At 39.7% G+C, this 15,563-nt stretch overlaps 2 protein-coding genes across 9 annotated transcripts in view; one reads left to right on the top strand and one right to left on the bottom strand.

The window, feature by feature from the left end:
- Positions 1 to 3,806, bottom strand: part of c11h1orf112 (chromosome 11 C1orf112 homolog) — a 58,623-nt gene extending 54,817 nt beyond the window's left edge. For all 4 annotated transcript variants that reach the window (XM_043699473.1, XM_043699475.1, XM_043699474.1 and 1 more), the window contains exon 1: positions 3,519 to 3,806. In XM_043699473.1, the coding sequence (XP_043555408.1) occupies positions 3,519 to 3,611 (93 nt within the window). In that variant the 5' untranslated portion in view covers positions 3,612 to 3,806. The remainder of the gene's footprint in view (positions 1 to 3,518) is intronic.
- Positions 1 to 15,563, top strand: part of usp1 (ubiquitin specific peptidase 1) — a 41,356-nt gene that overhangs the window by 6,274 nt on the left and 19,519 nt on the right. The window contains exons 1-3 of one of the 5 annotated variants that reach the window (XM_043699480.1): positions 6,933 to 7,034; positions 9,452 to 9,623; positions 12,537 to 12,666. In XM_043699480.1, coding sequence (XP_043555415.1) covers positions 9,460 to 9,623; positions 12,537 to 12,666 — 294 coding nt within the window. In that variant the 5' untranslated portion in view covers positions 6,933 to 7,034; positions 9,452 to 9,459. The other 4 variants (XM_043699479.1, XM_043699478.1, XM_043699482.1 and 1 more) reach the window with 4 other exon arrangements.

The raw sequence follows: 15,563 nt of genomic DNA, 5'->3' as shown, positions 1-15,563 counted from the left end.
TCTGTGTGTGTGGCTACTAAGGATAGCTGGTTGTGTCGTTTCGTGGCTAGTTGATGTTCGTGGATGCGGATCGTTAGCTGTCTTCCTGTTGGTCCTTGCATGGGATTTTGTACACTACATTAGTTTTACTCATGCTGGGAGCAAACAGGAAGACAGCTAACGATCCGCATCCATGAACATCAACTAGCCACGAAACGACACGACCAGCTATCCTTAGTAGCCACACACGCACACGACAAGCAACATGAATTCGACTGGGACAACACTTCCATTATAGGGCAAGCCAAACAAAGAACAGCCAGGGAATTCCTAGAAGCATGGCACTCATCTACAAACTCCATCAACAAACACATCGACCTGGACCCAATATACCGACCACTACAGCGGACAGCTGAAACTAACAACCGGAAGCGGCAGGGACAGGCCACTATAAATGCCAGAGGAAACACCCACAGAAGCGCTTCACAGGAGGCTCCCAAGCACTGAGGATGTCACCTAGACAGGGGACGAAACGTTTCCAAAAAAATTTCCAGTTCGGCGAACAGAACCACAATAACATAAATAGAAAGTGGGACATACCACCAGTGCTTCACCAGAGGCTCACTGATGATGTTACCTAGTATGGTGAAGAAATGTCTGAAAACAAACCTTCCAGCTCAGCGGACAAACATACATCTAGAACATTACCTATATGTTACCATCTTGTGATTTATGTACAATGAAACACTGATTCCTCTGTCCTGCAGCATACTCTCACAATTTAAATGATGATCTGCTCTGCACCTGTCAAATTGTTGCCCACTCACTTAACCTATTTATATCACTTTGCAGACACTTTATATTCTTCTCATAACCTGTTTTCCTATCTCTGTATCTTCAGAAAATTTGGCTTCAATTTGTCCCTCCATCGAAGTCATCAACATATATGGTAAATAGTTGAGGCCCCAGAACACCTATTTGCAGTTCTCCAATAGATATTTTGTCAACTTGAAACTGACCTACTTATCTCAACTCTCAGTTTCCTATTAGTTAGCATGTGCTCTGTCTGTGCTAAATACATCACTCCCAACCCACAAGCTCTTATGTTGTAACCTTAACGTTACACCAGAACAAACACTTTCTGGAAATCCAAATACATACTTCTACAGATCTCTTTATCTACCTTGCTTATTGCATCCCCTGTTAGATCTGTCAAACATGATTTCCTTTCACAAAACCATTTCAATTCTGCCTGATAGTAGCAGAACACAGATACAACATCTATAATAATGGATTTGAACATTTTCCCAAAGTCAGATGTTAAACTAACTGGCCTATATATTTTTCCTTTCCATTTCTTTCGTTTCTTGAATAATGGCGTTACATTTTCAGTTTTCAAATCCACTGGGACCTATTCAGAATCTCAGGGATTTTGGAAGCTTACAACCAATGAATTCCTTTCCTCTGTAACCACTTCCTTTAAGACCCGAGAATACAGGTCATCAGATCCAGGAAACCAGTCAGCTTTTAGTCCCATCAGTTTTCTCATAAATTCTCACTTGTGATTGTTTTAACTTTGAGGTGAAGATAGGGAGTGGCACAAGATGAACTGCTCCTTCAGAGCCAGTACAAACAACAGAACAAAAGGACTTGTTTGACTCCATTCTATGAAGTTCCTTCCTTCATTTATGTCCCTCGCTTTTCTATTGTCCTTAGGATGCTTTTTGTGTTTTCAACTACAAAGGTGGACACAAAATACTTGTTCAGTCTTTACCATTTCCTTGTTTCTCACTGTTAATTTCCCAGTCTCACCTTGGAGGACCAACACTCATGTTAACTACTCCTTTCCTTTTTATGTAATTTGTAGAATCTTTTGCTGCTTTTAATAATTCTTGCTAGTTTTCTCACATACTACAACTCCTCATTTTCCTTTATAGTCATCCTTTGCTGGCTTCTAAAACTTTCACAAACTGGCTACCACTAATCTTTGCAGCAATGTATGCCTTGTTTTCAATATGATGTCATCCTTAACTTACTGATTAAGTCAATTTCCAATGAGAGATGACAACAAAAAAAATGTACCGCTGTAATATATAGTGCATACATATTTATATTCATAATAGATACATCTAAAGAATGGATAATTAGTTTACAATCACTGTTAATTTCTTGTTACGTCTAATCATATCATAAGGCATTTAACCACAACTATCATTGTGCATCACTGCTGCTGCTGCTACAAAATAGTAGAGCTAACAACCAACCTGAAAAGTACTCAGTATGGAAAAGATAAAATTCTTTAAGTAATATCTATTATCATTAGATTCCAAGCATCAGAAATACCCCTCAAGATGGTATCTCATGAAGTACCGTGCAAATTCATTTTAGCTGCTCAGTATGGAAAAGCAACAGAGGGACAACATCACTCATGATATTAGTTTCAAAGAATGCATGATGAAATCTACCAATGTTGTACCAAAACATATAACACAGCCTGAGGCAGTATCATATGCCCCTTCACAAATTAAGGATGAGTGTGATCCAAGGAGACAATTGCCCTGGATATCAGAATCTCTGTTGCAGTCTTGCACATAAGCCAGAAGGCCCTGGAAAGGGAAAATACAGAATCCGCTGGTACACTCAAAGCCTTTCACAACAAGTGAACGTTACAGGGCACCTTTGGGTACTCCTTGACATTTAGTGCTCCTAAAGTATGCCCTTGGTCTTGATCAAACAGAGTTTAATTCCAGAGTTTAATTACTGGAGGAAAAAATTATGAGAATCATCCTAAAGACCGAAAATGCTCTGACAAAATTGGTTACAGTGTTTACTTCATTACAAAAGTGACTTCACTTCAAATTACTTCAGTGGCTGTGAAGTGTTTTGAGACAGTCATTGTGAAAAGCACCTTTTAATTCCAAACTTTCTTTCAATTCAAAGCTAGGCACAGACTGCATGACAGCCATATTCTGTAATTACTTGGCTGAAACTAGTGGTATCAATGAAGATTTATTTTAGGTATTAACTTGACTCCAAAAAAAAGGGACATTGTTGCTCTCGTGCCCGATTGCATTTTGATTTAGGATTTCAACTTCTTTCACGTTATAACTGCAGTTATTGTACAATGCATTAGTTAAGTTTCCTTTGCCAGGTCCAGAGTTGCTCCTGGTTAACATTTCGATAACTTATGACTATCGTTATCCCATAATTCATTACGTATCACATTTTTTAAAAAACATATTTACCCCATTCTAATTAATCAAGAACATTCACTTGGTAACTCTGCTATAAGATTTGCTAGGAGAAAGTGAGGACTGCAGATGCTGGCGATCACAGCTGAAAATGTGTTGCTGGAAAAGCACAGCGGGTCAGGCAGCATCCAAGGAGCAGGAGAATTGACGTTTCGGGCAAGGAGCCCTGCTCCTTGGATGCTGCCTGACCTGCTGCACTTTTCCAGTATAAGCTTTGCTATAACTGTTCCAGTTATCATTTTTGGTAATAACAATTAAACTACACAACATCAAACAGTTAAAGGATATAATAAGTTCAGAGAGAACAGTTCCCATCTTTTTCTTACACATCTCCTCATTCCACTGGCAGATCTCTTCTAATAGACTGTTCTGAGACATCATAAAAGTTTCAAAATACTCCAGGTTAATGAAAAGGCAGACTGTATGATATGTACTCTTCGTCGGAAGGAGTCACAGAAGAAGTGAACTAGTATCTGACATTTCAGCAACAATTGACGATTATCACTCAGGCCTGTTCTCGGGTCTGAGACCGAGGGGCCATCATTAGCTACCAGCGGTTTCCGTGGAAACCAGTAAACTTGCCATGAAATCCAACAGTGCCCCGTCTTATATTTTTCTCCGTCGTTTCAGCAAAGCCTTGAGCTTGTTAGTCTTTAAGTATAGATGCAGTATTGTGCCAACTGAGGACTTAATCCAGTTGCCCACCTCCTCCTTGCTCGGGACAATTTCCAGCAACTCATTACCGGCGGGAATATGTGCGCATGTGCACAGCATGCCCGTGCGCGGGCAGGGGGCGGGTCATGACCGCTGATCTACCACGCTTGTCCATGACCTGACTATGTTGAGACAGTCGATCAGTTGTATCTGGACCATGTCTCATTTCATGCTTCACACTGACCTGTGGAAGTCCTGGGAATGTGTTAAGTCGGTTGTGGAAGCAAAATAGTGGAGATATTGGAAATCTGAAATAACAGAGCGGCTGGAGAAGAGTCTTATTGGACTCATAATGTTAACTCTGCCTGTCAAACATGCTGAGTTTCTCCAGATTTGGAGGTGTTGGTCGGGGATGTACAAAGTTAAAAATCACACAACACCAGGTGTCCAACAGATGTATTTGGAAGCACTAGCTTTCGGAGCGCTGCTACTTCATCAGGTGGTTGTGGAGTATAAGTTGCTCCAGGACTTTGTTGTTGACATTGTGTTCACTATACTTTTGCAGAAGCACATCCAGTAATACGTTTGAATGAAAGCTGCTTTGATTTCATCCCTATTCCCTCTAACTAATCTAATGATAATTCCTGGTAATATGTACTGTAGCGGCTCTTCAAATTGTAGGGAATATAATTGATTTCCGATTCTTGTTAAGAAAAAGTTAGAACTGCCATAAAGCTTAAAATTGCTCAAATTAAACTCATCAAGAAAACTTGCACAAGTACACTGAACCTCCTCTGTAACCAAGTATCCAACAATTAAGTCTGAGATTGTTTTTAATCTGATGAATCGACATCTAAACAAGACAACAAATCTCTCAAATAAAACCTGAAAGGAAAATTTACCAATTTTAAAAACTTGAAAAGTCAGCAACTTGTGAAACAGAATGCATTCCTGAAGGGCCTGTGCCCGAAACGTCAAATCTCCTGTTCCCTGGATGCTGCCTGACCTGCTGTGCTGTTCCAGCAATAAAGTTTCAACAAACAGAATGCATGTACATTGCATTTGAAAGTTGCTGGCAAAGACTTACCTCAATGCATGGAGTTGTGATTTTTTTATTTGAAGAGTTAGATAACAGGTTTCCAAAGGTCATTGTCATATTATTATGTTCCTCTTCATTTATCATTTATTTTGTCTGATGATTTTTATTTTATTTTGGTTTAAAGTATAATGTGATTCCATATAGATTCAATCTTAGATTATGCACTACCTAAATCACCCAACAGCTTCACTATACATTTACCTGATCATGTTTTCAGCACCAAACATATATTTCTCCTAACTGCTTCATAATCAATAGATAAAATTAAGAGGTGAATTGTTTTTCACAAATTCATTAAATTCCACCTTGAAAGGATTCTCCTTCTCCCAAAATCATTGACTTTGGTCTTGACATTATTGTCCAAAGCTGTGACATTGATAGCTGATTCCAAATATTATTGCATTTGAAAGAATATAATCTCAGAATTTCCCTGGATGCTTCAATAATATTTAAACTAACCAAATGAAGAATACTTCTGGGATCATGAAATCTACGTATTTTCAAATGTCTTGGTGTTAAGAGCAAACTTGAAAAGCATTATTCACTTAAAATTTATATTTTAAAAACATGGTTTGAGAGGAAAAAAAATCAAATGTTTATGCACCTTTTGTACCATTTAAATTGTACATTCTACAGAAAGCTATATGAAAGGTCTTTCAATGTCCTGGTTTAACTTCACTTAAAATAATCTAATTAATTTTTAAATTAATTAAAATAGTCTAGTTATCTTGTCTGCATTGCCAAGCAATAGAAAAATAATTTTTTATTGATTTTTGATGTACTTTTAAAAAAGAATCTTAAATAAGTTAACAAAACATTTTTGAAAATAAATGATAAAGAACAAGGAAATGAGTTGTGAGAAGGATTTTTCTTCTTTCCACTTGGAAAGTAGATGGTGACTTATAGGTGTGGTAACTGCCAGCAGAGCAGGTGGGACGAGATCATGGTTGCATTGTTTAAAGTGTAATAAAAAATGGTGTGGGGTAAGATAAAGGCAAAAGGGATGATGTTGTTTAGGGTAGTATTTCCCAACACTTCATCCAACTCTAGCATTCAGCTGTCCCTGATTCATTTCCCATACCAGCAGCCACAATCAACAGATGGATGCTGGAGTCCTTCTCTGGTTTCTATTCTTCCTGATATCCCAATTAAAACTCATTTCTGAATTGCTCCTTTGCTTTAGTACCCATCCTTTCTCTAATCTCCATACATTTAAGATACTGTGGTTTTCTATTTCCCTTAAGCATCTCTAATATTAATCATTCCACTATTGGTGGCAGTTGCCAAGAACGAAAGTTCAAAATCCCAACTATGCCTTTTTCCCATTTTGAAATACTCCTTAAAACTCATTCCTTAGCCAAACATTTGGCCAGCCGCCTTACAGTCAAGTATATACCTAAGACTGCAGATGCTGGAGATCAGAATCAAGATTAGAGTGGTGCTAAAAATGCACAGCAGGTCAGCAGCATCCGAGGAGCAGGAAAATTGACGTTTCGGGCAGGAGCCCTTACCTAGGTCCCTAATCTTGCATTGTAACAGCCATGTGAATCTCCTTAAGTTTAAGGTACTTGAAACATTTTACCATGTGCAAGGTGATGGGTGTTCTGTTAATTAACTGGTTGTTATCTTTAAAAATAAATATTAGTCTCAAAAATACTTTAATTACATTGGAGAAAATCTGATAGCTCTGGGCAATCCTGAAACATAGGAGAAAGTGAGGACCGCAGATGCTGGAGATCAGAGTCAAGAGTGTGTTGCTGGAAAAGCACAGGTCAGGTAGCATCCAAAAAGCAGGAGAATCAACTTTTTGGGCATAAACCTTTCATCACAAATCCTGAAACCTACACTGTGTGGCTGAGACAAGAGAATAGTTCTGAAGAAGGGGTACTGGTACCGAAACATTAACTCTGATTTCTCTTCACAGATGCTGCCATACCTACTGAGCTTTTTCAGCAACTTCTGTATTTGTTTCTGACAAGGGAATGTTTCTTGGCTCTGTGCAGGGATTTGTTGCTGAGTGCCAGGGATCTTTCATAGTTCTCAGCGATTGTGTAAGCAATGATTCCTAACTCTCATTCTGGTTGAATAATGACTCCTGCCTATGGTTAAACAATGATTCCTGACTCTCAATAAACAGTATTCCAGCATCTGGTTAACAAACGATTCCTGACTCTTGATAAACAGATTCCTGTCTCTAGTTAATGAATGATTCCTGACACTTGATAAACAGTATTCCAGCATCTGGTTAACCAATAATTCCTGACTTGATAAACAGTATTTCTGCCTCTGGTTAAACAATAATTCCTGACTCGATAAACAATTCCTGCCTCTGGTTAAACAATAATTCCTGACTTGATAAACAGTATTCCTGCCTCTTGTTAAACAATAATTCCTGACTCGATAAACAGTATTCCTGCCTTTTGTTAAACAATAATTCCTGACTCGATAAACAGTATTCCTGCCTCTTGTTAAACAATAATTCCTGACTCGATAAACAGTATTTCTGCCTCTGGTTAAACAATAATTCCTGACTCGATAAACAGTATTCCTGCCTCTTGTTAAACAATAATTCCTGACTCGATAAACAGTATTCCTGACTACAATCCGACCCCGTTGCCTCACGCCGGCTGCTACTGCGTGCGCTCACCGTACGGACCCATTTAGTTCACTAAGAAACCTCCTGCAAAAATTAAAGGTGGAAGGTCAAAAACTAATGAATATCAATTTAAATGACAATTAAGAGGGCTATTTTAACACCGTTCAAACGCACAGAGATTAATATAAATATCATTTTAAGTAACGGAAGGACGAAACAGGCGTTTACACTAGACAGTTTTAATGGGTCCTAGTACTGGAAAAGGCGCCAAGCTCTGTTGACAGACGGTGAGTTTGTGCGGTAGGGAGTAACGTCCTATCGGATATCCCCTACCCCCGGGGAGGGAATGGAGACCTCTGACATCCCCCTACCCCCGGGAAAGGGAATGGAGACCCCTGACACCCCGACCCTGGAGGAGGGTAGAGACCCCTCCCCCGACATCCTCCTGTCCCGAGGGAAGGGAGTGGGACAACCTCATCTCCGTGCCCCTTGGGGAAGAGAATAGAGAGCCACCCGTCCAGCCCTGTCTGGGGGAATGGACAGAGATGTCCTCTCCTTCCCCAGCCATCACCTTCCCCCACCCCACCCCACCCCACCCCACCTGGGCAGGGGACAACGATTCCCCACCAACATCGGGACGAGACGTCTCTCACCCCTTCCCGGAGGGTGGATGACGAGCGGCTGAGAAAGACCCCTTGGGGATGAAGGAGGGCTGGGGCTCGCCCACTTTTGGGGGAGGGAGCGCAGATGCGCCGGATCCAGGTGCGGGGGCAGCGCCAATCTCGGTGGCACCGAGTCTGTCTGTAGTCGATATACCTTTATGTACGGAGTCCGAGGAGTAGTTCAGAGAGAGTGATGGGGGCCTGAGATAGGGGCGGTGGAGAGAGCGCAGAGGCTGGGAATGCGGTGAGAGAAGTTAGTTGGGGTAGGGTATGTGGGCAACTTGGAGGTGGAAAGCAGGGGATGGGAGAAGGGAAGGCTGAGAGAGGTGAGCGCCAAGTGGCCGAAATTACTAAAATAAGCATCTTCAAATCTCTCCTTCGGGTTATTGAAACTAAACATGTTTAGATCTATGCATTAGATATATCAATCCTATTACTTTATTCACCTGATAAATTTAAAAAATACTCTCATTCACGAGAGAGTGGCAAGAATCAAGGATAGATGTTTATGGTGTCATAATGCCAGTGACATCACAAACTAGCTTGAACTGATTTTGTATACAAATACTTAGATCTTTTTTCAGTTGAAATTCTAGAAACCGTTTTCTTTTACCAATTGAAAGTATTCATGATTACAGCTGACCATAATATTCCTGACTTTTCCCCTTCCAATACAGGTGATGAGTTTCCACATGTTTGTCAACAGGTCTGTTAATACACAGTACTAGGATGGATTCTGATTCCTGTGTAAATTCAGTAGACGATAATGTATCAAAACAGAAATTGCTGGAAAAACTAGAAAGGCCTGGAGCAGCATCTATGGAGAGACAGCAGAGTTAACATTTCAGAACCAGTGACCCTTCAGAATGGGTTAATATTCAGAAATATTAACTCTGCTTTCTTTCCACAGATAGTGTCAGACCTGAATTTTTCCAGCAATTTCTGTTTTTGTTTCTGAACTTCAGCAACTGCAGTCCTGTTTTATTTTATTGAGGAGATAATTATGTATATTCAATCGACAATATTGTTTCATAATTTATATTTAACATTGGTTTCGTAATGCAATCAGGTTGAGATTGAGAACTGGTTTTAAATATGAAAGAACTTATCATGTAGAAAAATGATATTTAATGAGCTTCTAGACTATAAGTGTAAACAGAAAGCTGTTTTAAATTCTTTAATCAGTGAAATTAATATCTTTGTTTTATAGTGAATAAGATGCCTGGACTTGTGCAAAATGAGAGCAATGGAAGGGGGAGCCCAACCAAAAGGAAACGACTTTCTCTTAAGTTCTTTCAGAAAAAAGAAACCAAACGAGCACTGGATTTTACTGAGAAGCAAGAAAGTGAACAAGGCCCTTCAGAGACAAAAAAACTGGATAAGTATGATGTGTAATGAATTAGTCCAAATATTCCTGCAAAATTGGGTCTTGGATGATCACATTTGTTCAAACACCTATGTTTAGTAAAGATCTGACAGCTGAAGTGCACTAATCCAAAGTTATAAAACTGCATATAGAAACCATAAGAGAAAATGCTGGAAAATCTCAGCAGATCTGGCAGCATCTGTAAGGAGAGAAGAGAGCTGATGTTTCGAGTCTAACTTAGTCTAACTGAGTTAGACTCGAAACGTCAGTTCTTTTCTCTCCTTACAGATGCTGCCAGACCTGCTGAGATTTTCCAGCATTTTCTCTTGGTTTCAGATTCCAGCATCCGCAGTAATTTGCTTTTATCCAGTGCATATAGAAATGTATTCTGGTTTGTATGTTGTTTCAAACATGGTGCTGTTTTTGTTGTACATTACATATTCGTGCTGCTTTGGCAGAGGAAGTGCAGTTAATATTTTGCCATTGTTAGTGCTTGAGATCATTGCAAATCAGTAATTTCTAGATCCTACAAGACTGAACTGAATGGAGAATATTTGAAAGGTGTAGTACAGCTATGATATGGGAGAAATGGTGTAATCGAGAATATCATGAGTAAATACGTTTATGTGTCTGATGTAAGATGCTGTCTAGATTATAGTGGTGCTGGAAAAGTACAGCAGGTCAGGCAGCATCCGAGGAGCAGGAAAATCGACGTTTCGGCCAAAAGCCCTTCAGCAGGAATGAAGGGCCTTTTTACCATTCCCCAGACCCCCCCCTCACTGAGAACAAATGATCAGTCCTCAGCAAAGGCCTTACTTTTACGCCCCTCCGTCCACACATCAATGAATTTAATACGCATTGTGATATCAAACACTCCTTCCACAGCCTCCGAGCTTACTTTTTCAATCAGGACTCCCGCCCACCCTCCAAGGACCCCTTCAGTCACCTCCAACACACTCCATCCACCTGGACACCCTGTGCTGGCCTACTACTCGCCCTCGATCACTTCATTTCCACCTGTTGCTGAGACATTAATCTTGACCTGTCTACCTCTCTCCCACTCCAACCTCTCACCCTCACAACGCGCAGCCATCCACTCCCTCTGCTCCAATCCTTTCATTCCTGATGAAGGACCTTTGCCCGAAATGTCAATTTTCCTGCTCCTCGGATGCTACCTGACCTACTGTTGCTTTTCCAGAACCGCTCTAATCTAGACTCTGATTTTCAGCATCTGCAGTCCTCACGTTTGCTTGATGTAAGATGATGTTAAAATAGGCAAAATTATAACATACACCAACAAGGAAACTCATAAGATTAACTACATGTAAACTGTTTTGAAGCCAGTTGCTAGGTAACATTGCATTTAATGTGCCATCAGTCTGTCCTGAGGTGTTCTCCATGAAAAAATGTCTAGCAAAAATAGAAGCTCTTTTTATTTTGTTAAAATATTTCATAATTTAAAAAAAAATCTTATTTTAGCGAATTTAAAATATTCACGCAAGTATCTAATCAGGACTTCAAATTTGTACATTAGATAATTTTTAACTTCATAGAATATAATTGCAAATGGAAATTTACATAAAACTATGACCTGCTTCTAGTGTAACATTTATATAACAATGCATCACAACATATAAATTGAATTAAACCTGGGTGAGGGAAAGCAGCGGTGAACTCAGGGAGAAACAAACAAGAAAATCAGTGCCTCTGATTAAATGTCACCAATCAGTATTTGCAAGTTTGGTTTGATACCTTCAATAGGCTAAGGCTGTTTTCCCTGGAGCATTGGAGACTGAGGGGTGACCTTTATAGAGGTTAATAAAATCATGAGGGGCACAGATAGGATAAATAGACAAAGTCATTTCCCTGGGGTGGGGGGAGTCCATAACTAGAGGGCATAGATTTAGGGTGAGAGGGGAAAGATGAGAGATCTAAGGGGCAACTTTTTCACGTAGAGGGTGGTACGTGTATGGAATGGGCTGCCAGAGGAAGTGGTGGAGGCTAGTACAACTGCAAAATTTAAAAGGCATCTGGATGGGCATATGAATAGGAAGGAAGGGAGGGATATAGGCCAGGTGCTGGCAGGTGGGACTAGATTGTTGGGATATCTGGTCGGCATGGACTAGTTGGACCGAAGGATCTGTTTCCGTGCTGTACATCTCTATGACTAACATGGAATTTCTGCTAAGAGATGCTCAGAGGCTCCCAACTATGTTTGGTACTCTGAATTAGCCTGTTCAGAGGAATCTTGACTAATCTACACATTTGTGACCCATCTACTTGACACCTTGTTTTCACAAGATGGCTTTATAAATGGTTGAAGGATGGGAGTTAAAAACAAAACTTTTTTTTTCACGAAGGTATACTGGCTACAAATTTCTTAGCTCATCAATTAACTACAACATTTTCCTGACAAAAATAGATTTTGGCTGACTAAAGGTTCTGTGGAAAACTTGTTTATTTGAATCTGTGTTTTTTTTCCTTTGTGTAATTATTGCTTGTAACAACATTGTATCATTTACAAGTTGAGTAATTTTTTCCCTTTTATCCAGCAGTCAAATAGGAAATATGGGGAATAATTCCAAATAGGTACAATATTCCTCTTTCCACTCCCTTCCAATTCTGTCTCTAAGTCACACAGTTTCTGTTAATTTAGATTTATTTGTATTGTAATATTTTTGCCCCCAGCATGTCAAGATCTCTCTCAGGCTAATTTCTTGCTCATTCTGAGCACATAATGAGCAATATTTGTGTCAGTTTATTTATCTGATTTGCAATGGTCCCATGCAGAACTTAGTGATTTTTTTTTCTCTCTAGTTTATGGCAATTTGTGTTTTTACCCTATGTGAATACTTCAATGCAATCATTGAAAATAGTTTGATCCTTTTTGTTCAGAATTACTGACTATTGTATTTTATCACTGAAATAGATGTGAGAAGATTGTGTCTGGAGCCCCTTTGATATCTTCTGCTGTTGGGTATGAAAAGAGGGAAGAGCTTCTACCTTTTGTGGGCCTGAACAACCTTGGAAATACATGTTACCTCAATAGTGTACTTCAGGTAAAGTAGTCATCTTAAAGGTAGTGTCAATTCATGAATTATCTTCATTACTACATTTAATACAAATACATTAATTTTAATTTTCTGATTTTGTATTTTGGGAGCATGTACTCTGAAATACGTTAATCAACTGGTGCTTTTTTATTTGTTTAGAATTTTTCAAATCACTTATTCATTTAGACTAGACTAGACTCCCCACAGTGTGGAAACAGGCTCTTCGGCCCAACTAGTCCACACCGACCCTTTGAAGAGTAACTCACCTAGACCCATCTCCCTCTGACTAATGCACCTAACACTATGGGCAATTTAGCATGGCCAATTCACCTGACCTGCACATCTTTGGACTGTGGGAGGAAACCGGAGCACCCAGAGGAAACGCACGCAGACCTGAGGAGAATGTGCAAACTCCACGCAGACAGTCTGGAATCGAACCTCAGACCCTGGTGCTGTAAAGAGATAGACTAGCCTAAAGCAAAGAATTCCATTCCCTCAAACAACATTGTAGACATTCTAATAGTAATAAAATTGCACGTGTGCATCTGTTCTACTTCAGTTGCTCCATTTATCCATGTGAATTTATTTTGTGTATCAACACTGAAGGATTGCAAAATAGATTATGATTAATGCAATTTGTTCAAATTCAGTTTGCAGTCATTTATAATGTGCATAGCTGCACAGGCTATTTTCTTATGATACAAATTTGTCTACAGTGTGTTTTGTGGTGCTGCTGCTTTCTCGACCATGATATTTGCTTTTGATTACATTGTTCAAATCAATTACTTTTCCTGCTGGTCCATTTAAAGAAAAAAATGGATATTTCAGAATTTTAGGATAAATTTATCTTTCGTCTTCATAAATGTAGCACCTTTTTACTTACAAACTAAGTCACTTTCAAATGCATACCAAAAAAAACCCAAAGTTGCTAAGTGTTTGATCAAGACTTACCACTAAAACACTATAAGTTAGTGAAAATCAGCAGTTTTGGCGCTGCAGTAGTTAGTTTCCTTTGTAATTTCTAAATTCATGACATCATGAATAATAATTGAGATAAAGTGGCTGGTTAAAAGTTCTATTGGCCCGTTGAAGGCTGAGAGTGGAATATTGTCAATGACCATGAGGAAATGGCAGTCATGCTGGACGATTATTTTGCTTCAGCATTCATAGCAGAAAAGGGGGGTAGCTTGCTGGAAGTCCCAGAAAGAAATTAAGAGGATCAGGGACAGGGTCGAAACAAAATTAGCTTGGGTAAATCATCAATAATGGGGAAATTTAACAGAACTGAATCCACAAGATCTGATTGTTTCCACAAACGGGTGTTAAAGGAGATAAGAAAGCACATCGCCAATGCCCATACAATAACCTTTCAGAGTTCACTGAATTCAGGAATTGATCCTCTGGATTAGAAATTTGCTTGTGCCACCCTACTCTTTAAGAAGGATTACAGGGAAAACTGGGGAATGACTGACCAGTTCACTAACACATTACGGTAAGAAATTGTTGGACCCCTGTAATCAAGGATAGGATAATTGATCATCTCAAAGATTTGGTTAAACCGAGAGAGTCAACATAGATTCATGAAGGTAGGTCATGCCTGACACACTTTTGTAGAGTTCATTTTTGAAGAGATAACAGAAGTAGCGAACATATGTGGACTTCCAGAAGGCATTTGATATTGTCCCACGCTAAGGTGAAAACCCAGGGAACTGAGAGCAAATTACTGACATGATAGGAAATTGGTTGAGCATCAAGATGCAATTGGAATGATGGATAAGTACTCAAATTAGCAAATGTGACTAGTAATGTCCCACAATGATCTGTGAGGCTTCAGTTATTCACAGTATGCATTAACAAATTAGATAATGGCGTGAAAAGTCAAATATCTAGATTTCTGAAGACAAAACATTGGGCAGCATTGTAGATACTGTTGACTCCAGTATAAAATGACAGCAGGATATGGATTGATTTTTGGTGAATGGGCAAAGCTGTGGTAGAATGGATTGTAACATAGGCAAGTGTGTGGTTGTCGGTTCTGGACCAAAAAGGGGTAAATTATGGTATCATTTGGAAGCACAAAGTTAAAATACAATGGATGTTCAGGTGGTTCAGGTTCATAGCTCTTTAACATGCCACGAATAAATGCAGAAAATAATCAAGAAGGCTCATGGAATGCTGGCCTTCATATCTAAAGGGTGGAAGTATTGGGATGTAGACGTTAAGCTGCAGTTATATAAAACCCTAGTTAGACCCCACTTGAGCGCTGTGAGCAGATCTGGGCACCACACCTTTAGGAAGGATGTTTGGCCCTGGAGGGAGTTCAGTGCTGGTTTACAAAGATGATACCTGGACCTCAGGGGTTATGCTATGAGGAGAGATCACACAAAGTAGGCATTTGCTCTCTAGATCACCCTTAGCCTTCCTAAAATCTAATCAAAGTCTTCAGGATATTAACACAGAAAGACAGGGTAGATAAAGAGAAGTTATTTTCATGGGTTGAAGATTCTAGAACCAGGGCATGGTTTAAGAATTAGGGCCAGGACATTCAGGAGAGATGTTAGAAAACACTTTTACACAAAAAGAGTTGTGGAGATTTGTAACTTTTCCTCAAATGTTGGTTGATGCTAGAGGCAAGGTACTAGTATGGCTGTCTGGCGGAAGGCAGAGAGTGGTGATAAAAGGGTCTTTAGAACATAGAACATAGAAGAATACAGCGCAGTACAGGCCCTTTGGCCCTCGATGTTGCGCCGATCCAAGCCCACCTAACCTATACTAACCCACTATCCTCCATATACCTATCCAATGCCCGCTTAAATGCCCATAAAGAGGGAGAGTCCACCACTGCTACTGGCAGGGCATTCCATGAACTTACGACTCGCTGAGTGAAGAACCTACCCCTAACT

The sequence above is a fragment of the Chiloscyllium plagiosum genome, chromosome 11 (assembly GCF_004010195.1).
Source record: "Chiloscyllium plagiosum isolate BGI_BamShark_2017 chromosome 11, ASM401019v2, whole genome shotgun sequence".
In the NCBI taxonomy this organism is placed as follows: Eukaryota; Metazoa; Chordata; class Chondrichthyes; order Orectolobiformes; family Hemiscylliidae; genus Chiloscyllium; species Chiloscyllium plagiosum.
The sequence above is the reverse complement of the archived record's forward strand: the minus strand, read 5'-3'. Positions and strand labels throughout refer to the sequence as shown.